The 26022-nt window shown below is 42.3% G+C and overlaps 1 protein-coding gene across 14 annotated transcripts in view; it reads left to right on the forward strand.

The window, feature by feature from the left end:
• TANC1 (tetratricopeptide repeat, ankyrin repeat and coiled-coil containing 1) overlaps nt 1-26022 on the forward strand; it is a 225385-nt gene that overhangs the window by 183490 nt on the left and 15873 nt on the right. For all 14 annotated transcript variants that reach the window (XM_053260287.1, XM_053260307.1, XM_053260270.1 and 11 more), the window contains 8 exons: nt 2444-2675; nt 4085-4251; nt 7041-7648; nt 11837-11945; nt 13176-13298; nt 16732-16968; nt 18993-19178; nt 21484-21562. In XM_053260287.1, coding sequence (XP_053116262.1) covers nt 2444-2675; nt 4085-4251; nt 7041-7648; nt 11837-11945; nt 13176-13298; nt 16732-16968; nt 18993-19178; nt 21484-21562 — 1741 coding nt within the window. The remainder of the gene's footprint in view (nt 1-2443; nt 2676-4084; nt 4252-7040; nt 7649-11836; nt 11946-13175; nt 13299-16731; nt 16969-18992; nt 19179-21483; nt 21563-26022) is intronic.

Below are 26022 nucleotides of genomic sequence, written 5' to 3' on the forward strand. Positions count from 1 at the left end.
GCACAAGTTTTAAAAATAAATGGAGAATTTGACTTTCCCCAGATACTCTGAAAATAATTAAAGGATATGCAGAGTAAATTGTGTCACTGCTTGGAATATATTCTGGTATTTCAGAAAGACAGTTAAAACGAGAGAAAGAGAGCAAGAAACTCCCAGTGGGCCTTAATACTAAGGATTTCACACTGATTCAAAGACAAACTCACCATTAATAGCCATATTATTAAGACATCACATTTAACTCACTTATCACAAGAAGCAAAGTGAGAGCAAATGAATACAATCCTAGCTCCTAAGCTTCAGCTTGGTATTTACAAGCCCTGATTCTCTGTACATAGTGCCAAACTGAATATGTGTATTTATAGTGATATATATATATATATATATATATATATATATATATATATATATAAAATTACCTGTAGCCCCTTCGGGGGGCTTCCTAAAAGCCGTGGGAGGAGGTCTGCAAAGGTTCCCCCTCCCCCGCTGGCCTCTAGGGCCTTGCAGGGACCATTTGAGCATGTGCGATGGCCATTTTTAAAAATAATTTTTAAAAAAAAAGGCTGCTGAAAACAAAATGGCCACCGTTCATGCTCAAATGGCCTCTGTGAGGCCTGGCATGGCCTAGAGCCTCACAGAAGCCATTTGAGCATGTGCGATGGCCATTTTGTTTTCAGTGGCCATTAAAAAAAAATTTTTTTTTTAAATGGCACCCCCCTTCAAGTGGCACCCGGGGCATGTGCGCTGCCTGCCTCACCCTAGATACGCCCCTGCTAAAGAAGGTACATGTGTCTCCTCCTGCCTCACTACCCAGTCATGTGGGTGCTCCTTTTGGGTGGCTGGAAGCCATCAAGATCATAGAGCTGGGGGAAGGAGTAACCCAGCAGCAGGAAGTCCAGCAATTGTATTAATGAACTTATGGTTGTTGAAATAAATAAATATAAATAAATAAATAAAACAAGTAAACTAGAACTTTCTGGGATCACCAGCATATGAGGGGAAATCATATGAAGCCAGTGCAGTGTCATATTGGTCTCCTTGAAATTACTGAGTCTGAAAAACTTTTAGAATAGTGCTTGAATGGATTGTCACTGAATCTCTTTCTTAGTCTTGTTTTTGCTAGTGCAAAAATATTATTGTGCTACTGGACCATAAATTCATATGAGATTGCAAAACTGTGCTTTGAGTGCATTTTATAATTTGCTGTTTGATACTGGGAAATGTATTTGGGAGATGGTACTATACCTTGTAAGGACAGGGAAGCAGAATTCTTGCAAACTTGGTTTAATGGGGCATACACTCCTTTCCCTTTCTTTTTTCTTGCCAATTTTCCTTTCTCTTCCCTTGTAAAAACATGAAAAAAATATTCTAGAAGTCTTGTATCAATGTGTAATATGCCATGCTGTATTGTAGAGCATTTGCTCTTTTGGAAAGAGAGAACAAGTTGTTGGATAACATTCAGATTAACACTGTGGCTAAGATATATTTTCACTAGTCTCCTGTTCTCAGTGAAGCCCGCTATAATATGTCCCTGAGGGTTGTGTGACCCACTGCACTGCATTAGTCTGGATGCCTTTCATTGTACCTTAAAGTGGAATTTATAACAAAGTGGAAGGTAGATCCTATAGTCGAGATATTTAAAGATGAATTACTACAGTTGAGTTATGTAGTATTCTTCTACTGTTGTACAGAAGACTATATTAGAGAGCTAATACAGGATAGTAGTAAAGAGATTAAGCTAGGAATCACATCTTCCCTGGTTTGAATCTCTCCTCTGCCATAGACTCATTAGATTGCCTTATACAAACCACTTAACTCCCATCTACAATACTCACTTTACAGGGCTGATGCGAGGTTTACAGTAAGATAATATATATTAAGTGCTTTATACACGTATTATTCATAATATTATTGGATATTGAGGTCTAGATGTTTTGCTCATTAACTGTAAAAACAAAAACAATACCTATTCTTCCTTCCCATTTTTTTTTAATGATTGTGGTGACACTGAATGTTAGAGAGGGATTGTGAGATCTCCTTGCAATGGTACCTGTGGGTGCTCTCCTAGTTGCATGTAAGAGCGGCCCTTTTGTGAGGCAAGGTGAGGCAGTCACCTCAGGTAGCAAGTTACTGGGGTGTCAGCAGCTCTTTGGGGACTCATCTGACCTTTGCAAACTTTGCAAAGAGCTTGCAAGAAACACAAGGAGAGAAGAGGCTGCTAACAACCTTCCCTCCTCCCTATTTCCCGTGTACTTTCAAAGCTTGCAAAGGTTGCTGCTGAAAGGGGCCTGACCCCACTAGGGGTGTGGGACAAGGCAGCATTTTGTACCTCTCCACAGGCTGGAGAAATTTAAAAGCCCAATAGAAATGCATGTTCAGCATGGCTTCACATCACTGGAGGTTTCTACCATGATTCTAAACAGTAGTTTGTTTTATTTTTATTAAGGTGGTTGCCTATCACTACTGCCAAGCTGACAATACATATACATGCCTTGTACCAGAATTTGTGCATAGTATTGCTGCTCTGCTTTGCCGGTCACATCAGCTGACAGCTTACAGAGAACTTCTAATAAGGGAACCACACCTGCAAAGCATGCTTAGCCTTAGATCCTGTGTTCAGGATCCAGTAGCAGCATTCAGAAGAGGTGTGCTGGAGCCACTTGCCAACCTAAGGAAAGGTAGGCCCAGAAGTATCTGTTTCTAGAATAACTTCAATTATAGCATGAACTTTGCTCTTTGGTGTGTTACTAACTATTGACGGTGAACAGTTTGCAGGGCTGTGATCTGTTTTGTTTAAAATTAGATATCAAATATAAGAGCTGGTCTTGTGGTAGGAAGCATGACTTGTCCCCTTAGCTAAGCAGGGTCTGCCCTGGTTGCATCTGAATGGGAGACTTGATGTGTGAGCACTGCAAGATATTCCCCTCGGGATGAAGCCGCTCTGGGAAGAGCAGAAGGTTCCAAGTTCCCTCCCTGGCATCTCCAAGATAGGGCTGAGAGAGATTCCTGCCTTAAACCTTGGAGAAGCTGCTGCCTGTCTGTGTAGACAATACTGAACTAGATGGACCTATGGTCTGACTCAGTATAGGGCAGCTTCCTAGGTTCCTAAGATAACAAAACCCACAAAGAAAATGAAATATTTCAAAATAGCCGTAACACATTTAATATGGGTTCATAAATTGCTGTTTTCCTTAAATAACACATTTATACCAAAAGACTAGTAGGTTATGATCTTATAAATGATCTGTTGGGCATACTATAAAATGATATATAAATTATTCAAAGAGTACTGTGAATCCATTTACGAAATGGAGCCTTAAAAGAAGCTATGATGGCAAATGTTTCAGGAACAAAGTGTACAGCTCTCCAGCAGCAATGACTTTGAGCAATATAGCAGCTACCTAGATATAATGAGCTGCAATTCCTATCCACATATTTCAGAGTGCTACTTAGGGTGAAGCTGGGCAGCCTAGGAACCCAGGCTGCCACTTTTCTGCTTCAAAATAGGGTGTGGGATGAAGCACATACAATGCTGGAAAACTGGTTTTCCCTGCATCATGGGCCCAGTTGTGACACCAATCACAACTGGGTTATTTGGAACCACCTGAGAAGCTGAGGTGCTTGATATACTTTAAATTTCCAAGCCTCTCTCTAAAATTGTGTATTTTTTCTTAAATGAGGAAAAGATTGATTTGTGGGCGACCACTATAAGCAATCGGTTAGCCATGCAGGAAATTTAAAGGCTCAGAAATACTAAAATTTCCACATCTGTTGAAAATGGAAATCTGTACCTGAATTACAACCGTGTAGGTAGATGGATATGTTTGGCATGCTAGAAGAGATAGCCTGCAAAGCCAATAGGACAGGATTAATCCACATCACTTGCTGATGCAGGAAGTTTCAACATAGTCTTGTCTTATCTTTGGGGAAGGAGGGAAGAATTGGCATGTTGAAGGTACCCACCTGCCATTTCTTACTGGCTGGCCCCCATTGTATTAAAACCAAGTGTCTTGGACTTGAGGAAGGGGTGGGGAATCTGAGAGGTGAACATCTTTAACCGTTGTTTTTTTACTTTATTGTCTTTCAGAACAGAAAATTCCAGAAGAAGAATACATCATTCTGATAGATGGCTTAAACGAGGCAGAATTCCACAAACCTGATTATGGGGACACAGTTTCTTCATTCATCACAAATATAATTTCTAGATTTCCTCCATGGCTAAAACTGATAGTGACTGTAAGAACAAACCTTCAGGTACTATTTAAAAACCTATTGCTACAATCATTGTGCTGAAATAATGCCGTATTGAACAGAAGAGTCTCAAAAAAAAAACACCATTCCATTGATTTTCATCAGAAAGCAGAGTCAAGAAGCCAAGTTATGGCTTAGGCAGTTGCTACTGCCAACCTCACTTGCGTAAGGATGCCCATTACTTAATGTATCTGAATTTTTGTTTTTAACTTTATAAGGCAGCTTGAGCTTTTCTTTGGAACTGGAAAGGCGAGGTATAAATGACTGTAGCAAAATTAAATAAGCATTAGTTGTGTACAGTAGGGACATGTGTAACAGCTCCTGCTTTATATTTTCTGTTTGGTCTGTGTGTGCAGTATTTGGACATCCAGATCTAAATAAGTGGTTTGGCTCAAATGTCCCTGTCCTGATACCTGTTGTTGCTCTCTGCTGGGGACCATATTTTGGACCTCAACATTTGTGCATGCTTACGAAAACCCAAGCCATGGTGGCACCAGGAGCAGGTGTGATAGAAGGAGTTGAAGGCAGCTCTGAAGTGCCCAACTCTAATATTTGGCATTTTTGCTAGACGGGTTTTTGTATTTCCTACTGCCCTCAGCAGCTCTTTTATTGAATTTATTGAACTCTTGTCCTTGCTTTTAGAGCTCTTTCCTCCAACACAGGCTGTTGTCAGAGCTCCCCAAAGGTATTAACTTATTTAAGTGCCTTGGGGCATAGGCATTTATTTTGCTATCTATGGAAACTGCTTTGAAAACTGGTTGAAAAGTGGTGTATAGATATTTGTAGAGGCAGCAGTTCAGCTTGTAAGCCACTGCCTCGTTCTGGCCAAAGGAAGTAGCTACAGAAAGACTAATTGTTCCAGCAAGGAGTAAGCCAGAGATTAGGGATGTGCGAAACGATTCAGGTACAAAATGATTTGTACCCAAATCTGGCCGATTCAGGTGATTTGTAGACAAAATAAACCACCCCTGTCCTCAGCTGCCCAGATCCGAGTATAAAATAAATCACCCTGATTTTGATTCAGAAAATCAGACCTCCATTTTGTGGCCAAAGTGGGTTAAGTGGTAGTGCCCAATGGGTGGAAGCTACCACCCCAAATTTCAAAGAAATTGGTCAACGGGGTCATTTTTAAATAATTTTTGAAATTTTAGGCATCTCTAAGCTTTCCCCCATAGGGAATAATGGGGATATCAGCAAACGTATAAATCCATATGGGGGCCACCAGGGTGGCCCAGGGCAGGTTGTGGTGGGTGGTAGTGCCCAATGGGTGCAAGGAAGCTACCACCCAGATTTCAAAGGAATTGGGCAAAAGGGTGATTTTAAAATGATTTTTTGAAGTTGGCATGTCTTTGAGGCAGATTTGGGGCAGAAAGGGGGTTTGGGGGGCAGAAGAGTAGGTCAGGTGGTAGTGCCCCAATGGGTGGAAGCTACCATCCAGTTTTCAAATAAATTGGTGAAAGGGGTGGTTTTTAAAGATCTTCTGAATTTTGCACGTCTTTAAGCTTTTCCCCCCATAGGGAATAATGGGGATTTCAGCAGCCCCATAACTCCACTTGGGGGGGGGCACCAGGGTGGCCCAGAGTGAGTGATGATGTAGTGCATATAGGGTGCCAACTGCCCACAAGCCCATGAGGCACTGGGTTTTGTAATTTCTGAGGTGTTCTGAGAGTAGATTCTCTGGTAGCAAATGAGAGTGGATTCCACTCTCATTTGCTACCAGAAAATCTGTTTTCGGAACACCTCAGAAACAACAATACCTAGTGCCCCATGGGCTTGTGGGTTTGGGGGCAGTTGTCACTCTATGTGCACTATACCACCACTTGCTCTGGGCCACCCTGGTGCCCCACAAGTGGAGTTATGGGGATGCTGAAATCCCCATTATTCGCTATGGGGGAAAAGCTTAAAGGCACACAAAATTCAAAAATTTTTTAAAGATCACCCCTTTGCCCAATTTCTTTGAAATTTGGGTGGTAGCTTCCACCCATTGGGCACTGCCAACCACTCCACTCTTTTGACCCTGGGACCTTTTTAAAAATCAGAATCGATTCGGATTCAGAAATTTTGGGTACAAATCGAATCTGTGGTGATTTGGGGGTTCAGCTTCGGAACCAAAACAAATTGGGAGTGTTTTGATTTGGGTACAAATCGAAACAAAAAAATCTATTCGTGCACACTCCTACCATGTGATACTCTCTGACTGTATAAAAGTTTCCTGATTTGCTTGCTGATGTAAGTAACAAAGAAATTCGGCTGTTGTTCCTTGCCCTACAATTTTATTTTATCATTTTATTTAAAAGAATTTTATTTTATTGCCTGAGCTGGATTAGCACCAGGCCTTTACTTTTAGAAAATGCTTTACAGTCACTAAAACAGCACCAGAATGAATTCAGTAATGACTGTAAAGTGCTTTCCAGTTTTTGTGTACTACTTCATGGTGCAGGTGTAGGAAGGTTTTTGCTGATATGCTAATTCTGTATGTACAGGATTTTTTTTTAAAACGAGAGAGTATTCAATTGTGTGATTCCCTCCCCTCCCCAATACTCACACACTTAAAATCATATAGTCTAGGAACACTTCTACCACTTTATCTACTATGTTGTGTAAAGTAGGCCAAATCGTGAATCGCCTTTTGCTCTAATCTGTACTAGGGCTCTTGTCTGGGTGGTCTTCCAGGACTATATGCCTCATATAATGTGACTTTCCTACATCTAGTAATCTTATATTCCATTTATGTATCTGAAATTTTGTAATGTGCTGAAGAACTTGTTTTTGTCTCTCTTTTTTTAATACAGGAAATAATCAGCTCGCATCCTTTCTTTACCATCTCCCTAGATGATTTCCCTGACAACAAAGAAATACAGGCTGACTTGAATGCATATATTCAGTACAGGATCAATGCCAGCCAGGAAATTATAAACAATATATCTCTGAATGGAAAAGCTGATGCAGCTATCATTGGGAAAGTGAGCAACCACCTCATCATGAGGAGTATGGGATCCTATCTATACTTGAAACTGACACTAGATCTCTTTCAGAAGGGCCACCTAGTTATCAAAAGTGCAAGCTACAAGGTGGTTCCAGTCTCACTTTCAGAGCTTTATTTGCTTCAGTGCAATATGAAGTTCATGACTAACTCTTCGTTTGAAAGGGCCCTGCCAGTGCTGAATGTGGCTCTAGCATCACTTCATCCGATGACAGATGACCAGATTTTCCAAGCTATTAATGCTGGCCAGATTCATGGTGAACAGGACTGGGAAGAGTTTCATCAGAGGATGGAGGCCCTTTCAGGCTTTCTTATAAAGAGGCGTGACAAAACAAGAATGTTCTGCCATCCTTCCTTCAGGGAGTGGCTTGTTTGGAGATCAGATGGTGAAAATACTGACTTCCTGTGTGAACCAAGGTAAACTGAAATTGCTTTAATATACAGAGGGTGCCAGTAGTGGTTCCAACAGTGGTCACATAGAGCACAAAGCATGACTAAAAGCTCCCCTCCCCCGCCAATATCTGTTTATATTCATGGCCCACCTTCTCCCCATTCTGGTATGTGTTGCGCTCTCTCTCTCTCTCTCTCTCTCTCTCTCTCTCTCTCTCTCTCTCTCTCTCTCTCTCATATAGATAGATAGATAGATAGATAGATAGATAGATAGATAGGCGCTCTATATTCACGGAGGTTCCATTCCCGTCTGCAACTGCGAATATGGAAACTGCAAATATCGAGTCATTGAGGGCTATGGGATCACGGGGGTTAGGTTCCTGGTTGTTGGGGAAATCATAGAAAATTACTGAAAATTGGCCAAATTTGGGGGAGAAATGTGGGGGGAAGCTCATTACCATGCTTTGCTGCTCCCTCTGAGTTGTGCTGTGCCTGGAATGCCCCCAAATCTGCCAAAAATTACCATTTTTTTTCCTTTTAAAAGAACTGGAGAGATTTTGAGGCTCCGAAACACAAAATGGCAGTCGGAAATGACATCCATGGTCATTTCCAGCCACACATGGTTATGTGAAGTCGACATCCCCGTCTCCCTCCTGCCCCCGCCCCAGCGCTTTTGTCGAGGTCAGGTCTCTTTTACCTGACCACAAATATGTAAATCCATGCATAACAAATCTGCAGGTATTGAGGTCCTCCTGAATATATACACATATGCACAGCCCATCACATCCCCAGTTACCTTGCCAGCAGCATGACCAGAGCTTCCCTCACTCACCCGCCTCCCTTTCCTGGTTTTCGGTTTTTTTAATCCAGGGGAGGGAGCAGGAGGAGGAAGTGTTTGAACCAAGGAGATGCTCTAGACCAGCACTCTACTGGTCTAGTATACTTTTTCTGCTCCCTTTGCCAGCCTCTGAATTTTTGCAGTGGGCGCAGAAGCAGAGGACAGAGCTGTCATGGAGCCACTCCTTGCTGAGGGGTGCTTGTGCCCACCCCTTTGTGAAGAGCTGCTCCCATGGTGGAGGGAGGCAGGTGAGGCAGCAGTCACCATCTTTCCACCCTGCTGGTGCCCTAGAAATCCACCTCCTGTGTCAACTACATCATCTGGCCTTCCTTATGAGGCAAAGTTACAGCATCTGGGGCTCTACAAAGGGCCTCTAAACAGGTTTGTGCACATCCCTACTCTTTAGTTTGGAAAAGAGGCAACAATGGGGAGACATGATAGAGGCATATATAATTAAGCATGGAGTAGAGAGAGTTTCTTCAGGCCTCTCTTTCTCCTCACCTAACTGCCCAGTCTGTTGCTTGCATCTCTTCTGACTCGCTTGCTTGCTTGCTTGGAGGTGAGATGTGTGTGAGAGAGTATATGTATCCCCTCTGTATTGTTATACTGGGCCATTTCTCCCTGCCCCATACACCGAACCGTATGCTTCCTAACCTGGCCTCAAGTTTTTTTCTTGCTGATCATAACACTATAACCAGGGGTCGTCTATGGAATTCTCTGCCTCGGGATGTGATGGTGGCCACTTGCTTGGATGGTTTTAAAAGGGGCTTAAACAAATTCATGGAGTACAGGTCTATCTGGCTTCTAATCTGGTGGCTATAGGCCACCTCCAGCCTCAGAGGCAAGATGCCTCTAAATACCAGGCGCAGGGGAGCAACAGCATGAAAGAGGGCATGCCCTCACCTCTTGCCTGTGGGCTTCTCAGAGACAACTGGGCACTGTATGAAACGGGATGCTGGACTAGATTGGCCTTGGGCCTGATCCAGCAGGACTGTTCTACTGGCCTCTTGGAAGACCCATCCCCGAGGTACTAAGGAACTGCTGGTGGCTTTTGTGTTGTACTGTGTAAGGAGGAAAATAATGATATTAGACACATACTTCATTGTCTAAAAACAATGAAGGAGAAAAGTTGTTCGTTCTTAGAGCCAGGTTTTGTGTTTTCCCCTGGCTTAGGTATAAGCTGTGGGGTGGGGGTGGGGATCAGAGATGAGACCACATACCCCCAAAACCAGCAGTTGATGTTTTCAGCAATGATTGGGCTGTGAATTGCATTGCATTGGTTGTATCATGCCTTATGAAGGAATAAGGCTATTTATTTATCTGCTTTTGAAGTGTCTTTATAATTCTGGAGGTGCTTCCTTATGAATTAACTATCCAGCATTGAACATTCTGTGCATTCTTATTCCTCCTTATTTGATAACAAATCCTTCTCAGGCTTATACGGATTATGGCCACTGTTAGAGACAGGATAACATGGTAGGTGGAACCCACTGAGAAGATTTTACATTTTTGAATGTCAGATTTGTTTGTTCAACAGTTACTTGCATTTCTTATTCTGTCCCACTAATCGTTTGTGAATCCTGTAAGTAGAATCAAGAATAGTCCTGTAATGGGATTATTGATGTTTACACTGACATTCATATAATTTGAAGAGATTCGGCATTCTGGGTCTTATGGAATCATGCAATTTGACATTCTAAAATTAGTACCAGTTCAAAATTTAATCAAGGCAGATGAGTATCTCGGCTGCTGGAAACCTGCTTTCAACTGCTGCAGCTATTCTGCTAGGCACAATTGTCAACTGTGTGCTCGACTGGTTTTAAGAGCTACTGCTGTAACCATTCCCCAATCTGAGTCAGAACACTGGAGTAGGGGACTCAGTCAAGGGTATGATCTATTAGCAATAGCAATTAATGATGAATCCTGTTGTATCACTATGTAATTCTGCCTACCAAATCTTCTGAGGTGTGATCTTGGCAGGCCTAAATCAGATACTTATTTACATTCCCTGCTAACTGGGCAAAGAGGCACCTTTTTAACGTGGTGATTCTCTTTATTTAGCAGGGGGAGAGTAACTGGCCCTACCCACCCCCAGCACAGTACCTCCAGTGACTGTTGCTGGTGTCTATATTATGTTTCTTTTTAGATTGTGAGCCCTTTGGGGACAGGGCGCCATCTTATTTATTTATCATTTCTCTGTGTAAACCGCCCTGAGCCATTTTTGGAAGGGCAGTATAGAAATTGAATTATTATTATTTATTTACACAGTCAGACAGATGTTATTGACTGGTTTGTTTTATCCAGACATCGAGTCCTTCCCAAGGACCTAGGATGGCTGAATTTTATTGTCAATGTTGTTGCCGTTGTTATAGATATCGTCACAGAATATAGGATTAATAATAATAATAATAATAATAATAATAATAATAATAAAAATAAAAATAAATAAATAAATAAATAAATAAATAATCTATTGTGACTTAAACTTGCTTTATGTATAGTATGGACAGTAGGCCCGTGCAAAGCTTTGGAAAATTCCTCAGTGGGGGAAGCTATTATCCTTTTGTCCCTGTAAGCCTTCCCAGATTTCTGGCAAGTCACTTGTCACACCAAGGGAATGCCTCTTCCACCCCCCACCCCCTAGATAAAAGGTACCATGGAGAGCTTCAAAATTCAAGGGAAGCCTCACCACATGCCCCAAGTACTTTTGGAAAATGTAATCCTTCCCTAGGCTTTTTCCAATAGAAAGCCCAGGAACACACTAAGTTTCCCAAACAATCCAAGGACTTTTTAAGAAGGGCTTGGGATATAGGATGAAGCTTACCTTAAATGCCCGCCTGGGTTACCTGCCAGGAGCCTAAGAAGGCTCACTGGCACACCAAGGGAGGCCTAAATCAGATACATATTTACATTTATTGTGATTTAAACTTGCTTTATGTATAGTATGGACAGTAGGCCTGTGTGAAGTTTTGGAAAATTCCTCAGCGGGGTGGGGGGAACTATTATCCTGTTGTCCTCGTAATCCTTCCCAGATTTCTGGCAAGTAACTTGTCACACCAAGGGAATGTGTCTTCCACCTCCTCCCCCCCACCCCACACACACACCTGAGATAAAAGGTACCATGGTGAGCTTCAGAATTTTCCACAACTTTGCACAGGCCTAATGAGTGGCACATGCTTTTCCACAGAAGAGAACCAGTAAGGGGACAGTTGATATAGTGCAAACATGTCTCTCTTCCTTAATGTTTCTTGCAATTTAGATTTCAGGCAGGAGAGAAGGAATGAAATCTTGTAGTTGAGTGACAACTGAATGATGTCAAGTTGATCAAGACCCTGTTTAAAATGCCCCCTTTTCTGTATCTCTGTTTCCACAATTAGGAATGGGCATGCTCTCCTGGCATTCATGTTCTCTCGGCAGGAAGGAAAGCTAAACCGGCAGCAAACCATGGAACTTGGGCATCACATTCTTAAAGCTCACATTTTCAAGGTTAAAACCTACATTTTATTTTTGTCTCCTAGGGTTTTGTTTTGTGTGGTGGTGTTAAGCCTTTATGTCATTATGCAGCCATGGACTATTTCTTCCCCCTCCTGAAATGTAACAGGAGAGGCATGAGGCAAAATGAGGAGACAGCCTCAGCAAGCATGCCACGAGGTGGCAAGTGCAGGCAGCCCATCCCACCCCCTCCACATGTGTGAACCCATCTGTTGCCATCTCCCTGATCTCCTTTGCTGTCACTGCACCTATTCTAGGCTCTTATTCCCTCTCTTCCCCTGCACTGGCCCCACGCCTGTGCCAGAGCCCAGTGCTGGTGAGAACCCACTTTCCCCTTGCCCTCTTCCCCATATATCCTGCTGCACACTTTCCCCTCTGACCCGTGCCACTGGCTTCACTTGCAAGCCCCTCAGTTGCTCCTCATTGCTGTTGCTGAAGCTCATGCACATGCTCTCTCTCTCTTTCATGCTGTCTCTTCGGCAGCAACCTTGTCTTTTTTATTCCCTCCATTTTGGGAGGAGACAAAGCGGACAAGGTTGGTGCAGGAGAGACAGAAGGAGGGAGGGAGTGCATAAGCTGTTGCTAGAGTAGCTGTGACAAGGAGAGACAGAGGGGCTGGTGGGTGACGCAAAATGCATGTTACTTGGCCTGCAACAACAAGCAGCCACATGGGCTGAAGAGCAGAGCATGTCCCCAAAGTGAGGCCAGCAAGGGGAAGGACCAGGAGGGTGGAGCTGACCAGTGAGGTGGGGTGGCCCGTTGTATTCACCTCCAGCAGCAAAGGGCACTGTGCTGGGGTGGCTTTCAGAAAGTATTTTCCAGAAAGCATTCGTATTTTCAGATGTGAATTCCACTTCTTCAAAGAGTTCTCAGAGTGCATAGAAACACTCTGGTCATGTGTTACCTGCACTGGACCCGAACTCCCCAGTAATTATTTATACAGTCTCTTGAAACCACCAGGAAACCAGGTGTGCCATCTCCCTACATCATTCCGCTTTCTGGGCAATGGCTCTTTGGATCATAGCTCGTTGTTAATCTCTTGACTACAACTCAAGATAAAAATGAGATATTAATAACTCTTGTAAGAATGTGTTTGGGCATTGAAAATCATGATGATCTCATGATTGGAGCAGTTTCGTGAAATTCATGATATTAAGGTGCATAAAAAATTATTCTCTCGAGAAGCTTGGATCCTTCATCTTCTGTTATCCCTACTTCTTGTAGGGGTTCAGTAAAAAGACTGGGATTTCTTCTAGTCATCTTCAAGCCCTGTGGGTTGGCTATAGCACTGATGGTTTGTCAGCAGCCCTTGCATCTTTGAGAAACCTCTACACACCTAATGTAAAGGTAAGCAAGTAAAACTCACTCTCTGTACTTCAGATGTCCAGTGGTGTTCATCCTAATTTTAAAAGGGAGCAGTTCCATACTGCAATGGGCTGGGGATATGCAGAATTCCCCCCGCAACTTTCTGCTCTGCTCCCAGCCGGTTTATCTGAAGGGGTCAAAACATATAAGTTGGTGAATTGCCACTACTTTCCTGTTCCAGTTGCAATAATGTCTGATTAAATTCCTCTAATGAAAATAACTTTAACTTTTGGGGGTAAGTCTGGTATGTGTGTGCCACAATGGTATCATGGGGTAGACAGAGCATGTAAAAGCCAAGGTACAGAATTGTAATTTAAAAGTAAGTTTGATTGTATTATAAAAGAAATTTTTTAGAACTGGCAAAACACATAAAAAGGTTTTTAAAAATGGTTCATAAAGCAAAATTGCTTTTGTATGCTGCATAACATGCTGTATGCCTAGATGCTGTAGCCAGTAAAGTGTGCCGTCAAGTTGATTACAACTCCTGGCACCCACAAAGCCCCAGATGCTGTAGCCTTGTCTCAAAAGGAAGGTGCTCCAGGCCCCTGATCATCTTGGTTGCCCTCTTCTGTACCTTTTCCAGTTCTAAGGTAAAGGTAAAGTGTGCCGTCAAATCAATTTTGACTCTTGGCGCCTACAGAGCCCTGTGGTTTTCTTTTGGTAGAATACAAGAGGGGTTTACCATTGCCTCCTCCCATGCAGTATGAGATTATGCCTTTCAGCATCTTCCTATATTGCTGCTGCCCGATACAGTACCAGCAGGATTTCGAACCGGCAACCTTCTGCTTGTTAGTCAAACATTTCCCCACTGTGCCAGTAGGGTTTCCCAAAAAAGCCATATGGCCATAAGAACAGCCCTGCTGGATCAGGCCCAAGGCTAGTTTAGTCCATCATCTGGTTTCCCACAATGGCCCACCAGATGCCTCTGAGAAGCCCACAGGCAAGAGGTGAGGGCATGCCCTCTCTCATGCTGTTGGTCCCCTGCAACTGGTAGTTAAGAGGCATCTTGTCTCTGAGGCTGGAGGTGGCCTATAGCCACTGAACTAGTAACCACTGATCTGTCCATGAATTTGTCTAAATCCTTTTTAAAGCCATCCAAGCTAGTGGCCATCAACACATCCCATGACAGAGAATTCCATAGATTAATCATGCGCTATGTGAAAAAGTACTTCCTTTGTCGGTCAAAAATTTCCTGGCCTTCAGTATCATGGGATGACCCCTGGTTCTAGTGTGAGAGAGGGAGAAAAAATTTTCTGTCCACTCTCTCTAATCTATGCATAAATTTATACACCTCTGTCATGTCTCCCCATAGTTGCCTCTTTTCCAAACTAAAAAGCCCCAGATGCTGTAGCCTTGTCTCAAAAGGAAGGTGCTCCAGGCCCCTGATCATCTTGGTTGCCCTCTTCTGTACCTTTTCCAGTTCTAAGGTAAAGGTAAAGTGTGCCGTCAAATCAATTTTGACTCTTGGCGCCTACAGAGCCCTGTGGTTTTCTTTTGGTAGAATACAAGAGGGGTTTACCATTGCCCCCTTCCACGCAGTATGAGATGATGCCTTTCAGTATCTTCCTATATTACTGCTGCCCAATATAGGTGTTTCCCATAGTCTGGGAAACATACCAGCAGGGATTCGAACTGGCAACCTTCTGCTTGCTAGTCAAGCATTTCCCCACTGCACCACTTAAGGTGTTTTTCCAGTTCTACAATGTACTTTTTAAGATATGGTGACCAGAAGTGCATGCAGCACAATACTTCAAATGTGGCCAAACCACAGATTTGTATAAGGGTATAACTAAACATGTTAGGCTGGAACCAGCCTGTTTGGTTCTGTTATGGTTGAAATGCTGTTAAACTGCTATAAAGGTATGTTCTGGCCACCTTTCACACTTCCACCCTGTCCCACCACCATTCCATCCAGATCTGTGCTAACAGCAGCTTTTATCATATCACACCTGATGACTGTAGTGTTGCCAGCAACAAGTCATGCTGATGGGTTGCTTGAGTGTCTTAGATGATCTTATCACACCACTGTGATGCTAGCAATGCATTGTTTTTGTAATGTATTTTGTATTTCCTTTCCCATCCCCTTTTTTTTGGTCTTTTGTGATTTAATGTGTGTGTTTATCTAATGTTTTAATGTTGTGTTGTAAGCCACACAGAGAACAATTTGTTTGGGGGCAGCTAACAAATAAAGGTGGTGGTGGTGGTGAAATCCCACTGAGAGAGCAGTCATTGGACCCTATCCTGAATATTTATCTGCAGAGGGAGCAGCTCATAGAATTGAGTTAAGGCAGTGCTATAATTGAACAAGGGGGAAGAAATGTCCCTTGGCCTGAGTTGAGGGAGGGGCATACTGGCTGCGTAACTTGGTCTCCCTGTCCCCACCTCTATGGAATTCTGTGGGCTGCTGATTGGAGGTCTCGTCTCAGCTTCAAGCAAGATGAGCCCTCTCTAGGAAGTGAGAGAGAGGAGTGTCAGACAGTGCCCATCCTCTACCCTCCTCCTGGCTGGCTGGCTAGTGTTCCAGTTTAGCCCATCCGTTCCTCAGACTCACAGGCTCAACAGTGAAGGAAATGTTGCTGAGCATCAACCAGAAGGAGAAGAGGGGGGAGAGATGCTGCCTGATACTCTTCCCCCTCTCCTTTTTCTTCCTGAAGCTGAGACAGAGCTGAAAAGATCTTCAATGAAAAGAGCTTAAGGAGCCTTTTTGAATCCTGCCCTCGTTAAAAAGAACAGTTTAAAGCCATGATACTTCTTTCCTCTGCTTCCCTTCCCTCCCGCCAATATTCCTTAACAACTGGATCCGATTTTCCCTAAATCCCTGGGAGAAATCTGTCATTCTGTTTCCCATTGAAAACTTAGACGTGTGTGTGTGGGTATATGGTTGAATAAAAAGGATATACATATTGTTGATATTGTATAAATATATGAGGTGGTTGTAGTAGGTACATATGTGTTAAAAAATGTTTCTGTGCAAGTGTGTGTGTGTGGAAGTGTCTATGCATTAGGCATGTGTGATACTATTTGTGTAGGAGCGAGATAAAGGGTGTGCCAATAATATCTTGCTTTCTTTCTGTTCTTCTACAGCAAAGACAAAGGGGGCAGGAGAAGATCAGGGGTCCATCCTTGTCTCAGTGCCCACTCCAATCTTGCTCTCCCCCATGGGTTGAGCCACAGTATAAATACAATATAGGAATTACATTTTTAAAAAAAATCAAACAATAAGTGTCATTTTCTGTTAAGCCACACTCACTGTTTTGAATGAAAGATTCCTCAGATGTCTGCATCATTTGAAATTCATATATGTTCAGTGTGTGTAAAACAGTAAAACATTCAATCTGTTTTGGAAACCAAACCTGCCTTATTTCAGTCTCTAGACAGGCTGGAGATGTATTTATTTTTAAATTTATCTTTCTAGGTGAGTCGTCTCCTGATTTTGGGTGGCGCAAATGTAAATTACAGAACAGAAGTTCTCAACAATGCTCCTGTACTGTGTGTTCAATCTCACCTTGGTCATGAAGAAGTTGTCCTCCTCCTACTAGAATTTGGTGCTGCAATTGATGGTGCATCTGAGAATGGGATGACTCCACTTTGCTGTGCAGCAGCTGCAGGCCACCTAAACATAGTGTCACTGCTTTACAAAAAAGGAGCCAAGGTAAGTTCCACAACAGACGCTTGCTTTGCCGTGGGTACGTGAGCCTCCATTAAAAAAAAAAAAAAAAGCTTTTCTCCCATCATTTTGGCCTATGGGATGCAGTATTATACAGTACTATAATGTGACAGTGTTTAAGCTCCAACTTAAGTTCGTAAGTTAGGTACTTAAAACTTCGTAAGTTAGGTACTTAAAAAGCTGCATCTTTTGCTGTAAAGGGTTTACTTTAGAGGTGTCGATAAATAAAGCAAACATTTTTGCTCTATAAAGATGCAACCCAGATCCAGAAATATTCTGGGTCAATCAAGCATAAGGTTTCCCAGAGGCCTATGCAAAAAGCAGTAAAATGATCCTGTGATTTGTGAAAAAGCAAGTTTGTTCTGGAAAGCTTAGAACCATATTATCAGATGGTCCATTAGACCTATTCATGCATTATGTTCCATATGCATACAATCTGTTTACAGTTATACATTTCCTACATAGCCTCTATTTCAGGGGGTTGTAGCCAGCTTCACTTTTAAAGTGAACACATGCATATTCACACACGGGATGTGTGAAACGTGTACAGATCTGTGTGCACATACAACATAATGAGCTCGTTCTCATGGCCAGCCCTACCCAGGTAGGCCATGGCTAGCCCAGGTAAGGCAGGTCACGAAGACAACTACTACGACGACGGATATTTATATACTACTCTTCAACCAAAGTTCTCAAAGCGGTTTACACAGAAAAATAAATAATACATAAATAAGATGGTCTCCTGTCCCCAAAGGGCTCATAATCTAAAAAGAAACGTAAGGTAAACACCAGTAACAGCCACTGGAGGCATGTTGTGCTGGGGTTGCATAGGGCCAGTTGCTCTCCCCCTGCTAAATATGAGTATCACCACTTTAAGGTGTCTCTTTGCTCAGTTAATAGGAGAAGCACTGGGATCGCTCCCAGTCCCACCGCTCCTCCCCCAGGTTTTCTTTTCTACCTGGGCTAAAAGTGAGGTAGAAGGACGAGCGCATGCATCCTACCTCGCTCCTGAGTCTCATGGGCCCTTGCACTCTCAACTGGTCCTGGGCTCCTGGCAGCCATCTTTTCCATAGAGCCAGAGGGAAGGAGTGGCACAGCAGCAGGAACTTCCTCAATGCACTGCGCTGATTCTTGGCGACCCAGTTTCCTTCCCCACCCCTGCCCCCCCCCCAACTCTTGCGCACTGTGTTGCTCATCTAGGTGCACCGATAGCAGAGCCCTGTTCAGGCTTCAGTTTGTGTAGGGGAAGGCAGGTAGGTTCCTGCCTTCCCTCCACTGTTTGCCTTGTAGGAAAAGTGAACAGCATGAAGTAGAAGGAGGAAGCAAATGGAGCTCAAAGGAGTGTACTGATGAAGCGGAGAGAGTTGGAATTTAAGCATTATACTTTCTTAGACATTTGAGAGACTCACTACTGAGATGCATTCAAGAGATTTCTAGAGCAGTAGCGCTAGACCCCATGGGCAGGAAGATGAATTACTTCAGCTATATTAAGCTCTTCTTTCCCCTTTAACATGTATTTCATAGTACTTTTGATGGATGCTACTTTTGTTTGGCCTGGGACTTCAGATAATATTGTAGGATGATAAATATATTGTCCCAACTGTTGGTTTAAGCACTATAATACTGGTATGGAAATGGCTTATGTAAGATTTTAAGAAGTCTAATAATGTTGTGCAGATTCTGAAGATAATGTGGAAAAAGAATCACATAGAGGCTGTCCTTGGGCTGAAGTAGACTTTGCTCTGTTCTGGAATATAGGAACGTAGGCAGTTGCTTTCCTCCGGGTCAAACCATTGACCCAGCTAGCTCAGTACTGTCTGTCTACACTGACAACTGCTCTCCAAATTTGTCACAAGACCTATCATTTTTTTTAAAATTTATTTACACACACACCCTGATAGATGCTGGCTGTATGTATATATTTCTGTATAGAGAGCTTTGGCTTTACAGACCATGCTTTGCAATTGCTTGCCACAATGAATTTCCTTTCCCCCTCCCCTTTAATACAGATTGATTACTTGGACAAAAAGGGACAATGTGCTTTGGTGCATAGTGCTCTAAGAGGCCATTTGGATATTCTTGAATATCTGCTCAGTGTGGATTGGAACATTTCTTCCCATCTACAGACTTCACTGACAAAGCGCCAGGCGCTTCAGCAGGCTCTGACAGCATCTTCAAGCATGGGACACTGTCAGGTTGGTTGCTTGTACTTCTGTGTACTTTTGAATGTGCTTTAGAGTAACTGAGCGACTTGTTTGCACTGCTAGTCCCACTGATATAGAAGGGACTACCTTTTCTGCTAAGTGAGGCTGGGCACTACCTGCCAATTTAGTGTGAAGATGTGCGTGTGTGAATAAAAACATATTGCCCTGAGGCAGCCACATGAAAACAAACAAGGCATTGTAGCTTGTTCCTGTCACGCTGAGAGTGCCTGTATCTTGCTTATCAGGAAAGCAGCACTTCCTCCTGGGAAATAGAATCGGCTGATGCTGAGATCAGCCACCTCTTTGCCCTATAACACGAGCAACACAGATCACTTGGCAATTGCCAGGGCATTTCTTAAATTTTATTTTTAAAAAAAATCAAATATCTGTCTCTTCTTAATTTGGTGGGGTTTTTGGCTCTGCTTGCCCAAGGCAGAATGCTCCTATAGCTGTTGCATACTCTCTGCTTGTGACACATGCAACTCTTTGCAAGGAGATGAAAGCCGTAATGGAACTTGGGAAGATGGTTTATTTCTTGAAATCATATTTGTTCTACTCCCTGTCTGCCTTGCAAGAACACACAAGCTCGGCTAATGTATTTACTGCTTATACAATTACTCTTGCCTCTCAGATTTCAGCCTCCAAAATGCTTTTGTTTAATTATTGCAATCCCTTGAAGAAGAAGAAAACTGCAGTATGTGCTAGTATTAAAAAATTTTCTGATTTTTACACCCTGTGTAAATGGAGGGTTCTCCTCACTAAGTAAAGTAAAAATTGAAGTAAAATTCAGAACTGAAAGTCAAGTAAACTTTGCCTCTGCTTAAAGATGTTTTCCTTAATAGAAACAGAGTACAGAAGAAGCATGTAAGTACACATTGCTAAACTTGGGTTAAATCATTAGGGATGTTTAGTTTTAGTTATTAGCAATAAATGTTTCTGACAGGATTCATACCAAATTGGCTTGCTTTGTTTGTTTACATTTTCCTTGATTATATTGTCATATTTAGGTCTTGTAGGAGCTCATTAAAATAATTTGCCATGTAAAACATCTGAAACTAACAGAAACAAACTCTTATTTGTTTAAACGCTTGTCTCAAGTGAGGCAGAAAATTAATTTGTATCCAAGATAATGTACATTAATGGATTAGATGCAAAATTAACAATGTGTTTAGGAGATGAGCATATATACAAATATTTGCTTAGTTCCAGCTTGTCCATTCCAAAGGATCAGGCTGGATTATAATATAGTAGAACTATGTATATAAAATATCCAAATAAAATAAAATCTATAGTCCAATTCCTTATCCATACTGAATTTCCCCACTTATCAAAAACCAGTCCAAGTAAATAGTACTTTGCATCACTTCCCATGCTTCTAAGCATGCCTTTGATTTACAATTGTGGAGTTCAAGCTTTCTGTGCTCACGGAACACTGTCTGTTTGTATATATGTACACTTTACCTTTACATACATACTGTGCCGTACAAAAGTCCTGGGTGATTTACAAGAGATAAAAACAAATTTAACAATCAAAATAGTTTTAAAAGAACCTAAAACAGTGTAAAAGGCCTGAAAGGGCAGTCTAAATAAACAAGCCTTTCTACAGCAGTTCATCAGCTGAGGAATGACTACACATCTGTTACAGATTCCCTGTGCATTTTAAAAAGGTTCTGGAGCATGAGCTGAGCACGCACACTCTTTCTGCAGGACACTAGCCAGGCCTGTTGGGCCTCACAGCCACCCTGTCAGAATGAAGAGTGTACCCTACCAGCTAAACGCTGTCCTGTGGCTGCAGATTGCAGGGGACGTAAGAACAACCTGGCTGGGTCAGGCCCGAGGCCTATCTAGTCCAGCATCCTGTTTCCACAGTGGCCCGCCAAATGTCCCTGAGAAGCCTACAGGCAAGAGGTGAGGGCATGCCCTCTCTCTTGCTGTTGCTGCTCCCTTGCAGCTGCTATTTAGAGGCATCTTGCCTCTCAGGCTGGGCAGTATCGGTCATGGTGGGCAATGTGTTTTCCAGGGAGCTTGCCTGCCACTACTGATCTCCTTGCTGCGGGCTCCCCAGAACAGTTAGAAAACCACTGATTGAGGGTTTGCTTTATCTACCAAGCTTGCTTTAGAATGAAGGGCAAAAGCCCCACCTTGTACAAAACAAAGTGACTCTCCCATGCCAATTTGTGCTAGTATATGTTGTTTACTTAGATGCTGCAGTAAATCAAGTCCATAGCTATCTAATTGTTTGATTTTCATGAATTCTTTTTAGTAGTGGATTTAATATTTTTGTTCTCCCTGGCAGGTGGTTTGTTTTCTGATAAGGACTGAAATGGAGTCTAAAATCGACATCAATGAAACCGATAGCCTGTGGGGAGAAACAGGTATATGTGTGAGAGGTTTTTTCCTTCCAGTATGATTGGTCATGTCCCATAGCATCTAGTTTTAATTTTACAGTAATTGATGCTTGTTTTATTTACAATGGAAATAGATATTATTATTGCACGAATGTGCAGGTACATGGCTTCTGCATAGAGATGCTAATTTATACATTTTCAACACATTTGCAGATTGCAAAAGCTTACTTCTATTTGCAAACTTTTTCTTCAATTTTCTAAAGCCATCCCTATGTCTAAAAGCTAGTAAATGTGTGTGATGTGAATAGGAATAACTTTGACCATTTATGGATTGCAGTGAGCAAGAGGGCATAGTGAGTGATAGAAAGCAATAGTGCAATTTTTGTAATAAAAATATGAGGGAAGTGCCTTTTACAGCTGGGAAAATGACAATGTGAACATGAACAGAAAAGGTGAAATGAAATCTTTCACTGGGTTAACTGATTGTTTAAACTAAGGAAGGATTATGGTTATGGGTCTGTAAGCATAGCAGTTTATTTTGGACCGAGTTATCTTGCTAGATAGAAATGAAGGTCTGCTTCTGTTATCTCAAGACAGTCTTCTCCACTGGAAAAGTTTAGTGCAAATTTCTAAGGATTCCTAGGAAATTACCTGCTTAAGCAGTGAGATTTCCCTCCACTTTGGACAGACACCTTTCTGGAATATTCAAGGTGTTGGAGTAGGTGACCTGAGGAAGTTCCCCACAATTTTGGATTGCAAGGTGAACTACATTTCCATTCTGCCCCCCCTCCCCCGCCATATCATCATCTTCTTAAATGCCTTACATTGCCCCACCTTAGTGTTTTGCCCTGCAGCCTTTAATGACATCATGAATGGAGATAGGCTAAATAGGAAGTTACTCAGACACTCCCACCCTAGGAAAACTATCATCCGGAGTGAATGAGTTGGAGCAGAGGAGAGCAACCACAGACCCCTTATGAGCGTGGTTTACAGAGAGTGCCTCTGCAGCAGGGTTGATGGGTGTGGGGGGGGGAGGGGAGTTAACAATACGATAGTCTGCATGGGATTTTGTGATTTATTGCCCAACCCTAAGCTTTGGGAATAGAATGTGATAGAAATCAAAATAACTGATTTTGGCATGGCCATGAGCTGGACTGTCTGTTCTACATACCTTGGGATTTCTGTACAAATAAAACATCTCGTACCTCCTGTTGAATCCTGAGGATCTCTGTTTTTATTTTGTTGGGTGGGGGAGAAGGAAGGAAGACTCAGGTCCATATGGCTGCGGAAGAAAACTTGAATAGTACCTGAACAAATCCTAGAAACCAGGGAGGCTGATTAGTCTTTCAGTGCTCATCGGGACTTCAGTGACCCACGTAGTTCTTTGTATTTTCCCTATAGCTGCTAACCCCTGTTATTGCAGACTACTTTCTGCTACTCTCTTTTTCTTCTTTCCTGCCATTCTCCAAATCCTTTCAACTTCCACATTCTATGAAATGTGTATTCTGCATCAGTACTTGGAGGCTTTGAACATTCCACAGAAATGGTGAGAGATGGCTTGTATACTGCCTGTGGTTTCTGAGGTTCGGGGCAAACTGGTGGAGAACTGATTAGCTGAGCAGAGTGGCTGAGTAAGAAGTTGGGATTTGGCATAATGTATATTAATTATAGCCAAAGAGCTAAACAGATCTTCTAATACTGTTGATCAGAAGTTAATTGAAAAAAATCATTTAATAAATAAAGGCCACTCCTGGTCTGTCATATATATGGGAAATTCTAACATAATGTTATTGACTGTGTATGTTTCGTTGCAGCACCTATAGTTTAAGGCTCAGCTATTCAATGAATATGCTGAATAAATGGGAGCATAAATGGAGAGATGCTTCTTTTTAAAGTTGTTGTCTCAGCTTCCATGAACTAGTATTAGAAAACACATTATAATGCATTACTATCTATTGTAGTAATGCATGTTTACTCCATTTGGCTGGAGGTTTCCTGAAAAATATACATTCATAGGTTTCCTTTCTGCTTGCTTGCCTCTTCTGGCATGTGTGGGGCCTTTTGCTCAATTTCTTGGTGGGAAGAGAAGAATGCAAATTTGTTTGAATCAATGAAGTTTATATAGGCGCGCTGTGTGTGTGTGTGTGTGTGTACATATATTTAGATTACAATAGCATTCTGGCAATCTGACTGTAATTGGGATCTAATGTTGCTGACGGCCTGCAAGCATAGGAAAACGTCTCCTCCCACCCACCCCCCAAAACAAACTCAACATACTGGACATGGAAAAGAAGGGTGGGAACCATTTTATATATAAATCTGTGTTCAAAATTAGTTTGTGAGGGCAAGCTTGCATTGTCTCTATCCATGGGGGGGAAAGATGCTTAGTGAGGTGATTTGTAGTGGTGAAAAGAATTGTGCTCCCCCTGGCACCCATCCCAGTGCGTCTGCTCTCAAACACGTTCTTCCAAAATACTACAACTGTGCAGCACGTCGGCCCGAGGCAATGTAAGCCCTACTGAGATTCATTGGAAAGAGTTCTGATGAAAAAAGTATCCGATATTGGCAAACCATTTGATACAGTTCCAGATTGTATTGATATTGTATTGAATCTTATTGAACGGTGGGGGGCTTACCATAGCCACACTTGTGGCATTTCAAATCCCTCTGTAGGGCAATACCAGGAAACAGAAGGCAGGAATTTGATAGCTGTGGCTGCCCAGAAGGAAGCCAATTTCTTCATTAAAGGGTAAGCCCCACCCCCACCTCATCCCATTCATCGAACCAATACCAGTTATCAGTTTGTTACAGTCCAGATCAGTGGATTTCAATGGTGTGCATGATATAAAAATGATCTGTATTGTTAGTGGGGTCAATAATTCGGTCCATGCACAGCCCTAAAAATGCCTTTTCTTAACAAGAAACAAAAGCATGGCACTGGGCATCTGATTCACCCATTTGCAAAAACATCATACATAAATGCAGATACAATAAACACAACAAAAAAAATAATACATAAACGCACAGTAGATTCCTTTCATCTCGCACGGTATGTTATGCCATCACCTTATTCCATCAAAACTTACCAATGAACTTGACCCTCGTGCAAGTCTAGACAGCCATTTCCTTTTCGGGGGCAATTTTGACAGAGTTTCTACCCTCCCATCAGATGGCATGCTGAACTTACACTGATGATACCTAAGACGTATTGCTTAGGAAAAACTGTGGCGGTGCTCTCCATTTTTTCCTGCTGTCATACAATTGAAAACATTTTGTTACATAAGTTTAATCACAAGTTTGCAAAATAGAGGACACAGGCTAGCTAAGAGAGAAAGGTAGTGTTGTTAGACTGATATGAAAGAAATGCTGCAGGTGTGTGACTGATGCATGTCCTAATGAAACGTATTTCTGTTATAGAGGAGAGCTGGTCTTGTGGTAGCAAGCATGACTTGTCCCCATAGCTAAGCAAGGTCTGCCCTGGTTGCATCTGAATGGGAGACTTGATGTGTGAGCACTGCAAGCTATTCCCCTCGGGATGGAGCCACTCTGGGAAGAGTAGAAGGTTTCAAGTTCCCTCCCTGGCTTCTCCAAGATAGGGCTGAGAGAAATTCCTGCCTGCAGCCTTGGAGAAGCTGCTGCCAGTCTGTGAAGACAATACTGAGCTAGATAGACCAATGGGCTGGCTCAGTATATGGCAGCTTCCTATGTTCCTATTTCACTGACTGATCAAACCAACCCATAAACCTCTTCCATACCATTTTTAAAAAGTCCCTCTGATCAGCAGGGTGGCATTTTAGAAGGTGTATTCTCCTCCATTTTTCTCTTCCTCCCAATAAACAACACCTGCTGTTTGTCCTTTTCTTTTTCCTTTCCTTCTCCCTCTTACTCTAGCTAGTGCCACTGTGGTCTCTGCCTTGTCTCTTGAGGGATGATTAGACGGCCCCAAACCAAAACAAGATGCCCAACTTGCAACTGGGCATTTCTGAAGGCTGCAAGGTTGCAGTAGTGCATATTTCCTTGGAAATAAGCTTCATTGCTTCCAAGTAGCCTGTTCTCTTTCTATAGAAGTATTTGTCTTGTGTGTATGTAGATTCATGCATATTTAATTGTTTAGAACTGATCCCTTGGCTATGATTAATTCAGTATGGTTATTCCCTTAATTTTCATTGCTGCATTCAAACATGTAGCTTGCATTTGGGGAACTGGTTCTTTAGAAGGCAGATGTAGCTCAGCTGTTTAAAAGTGACAAACCAAAATGTAAAATTGCAACATTGAAGTCCTTTGAAAAATATATCCATGCATTAAAAAACAATCCCTGTGGAACAGTAAAACAGCTGAAATTGCACATCACATACAACAAACATATTAGCTAGCTTATCATACATTGTCTTACGGCAACTTCCAACCATTGTGTTTATCCTGTCCTCAAAATTTCCTCTCCTTCACCCCAAGTTACCACTTCCCTCAACATTCTTGGCAGCATACCA

This window comes from Hemicordylus capensis, chromosome 1 (genome assembly GCF_027244095.1).
Source record: "Hemicordylus capensis ecotype Gifberg chromosome 1, rHemCap1.1.pri, whole genome shotgun sequence".
Classification (NCBI taxonomy): Eukaryota; Metazoa; Chordata; class Lepidosauria; order Squamata; family Cordylidae; genus Hemicordylus; species Hemicordylus capensis.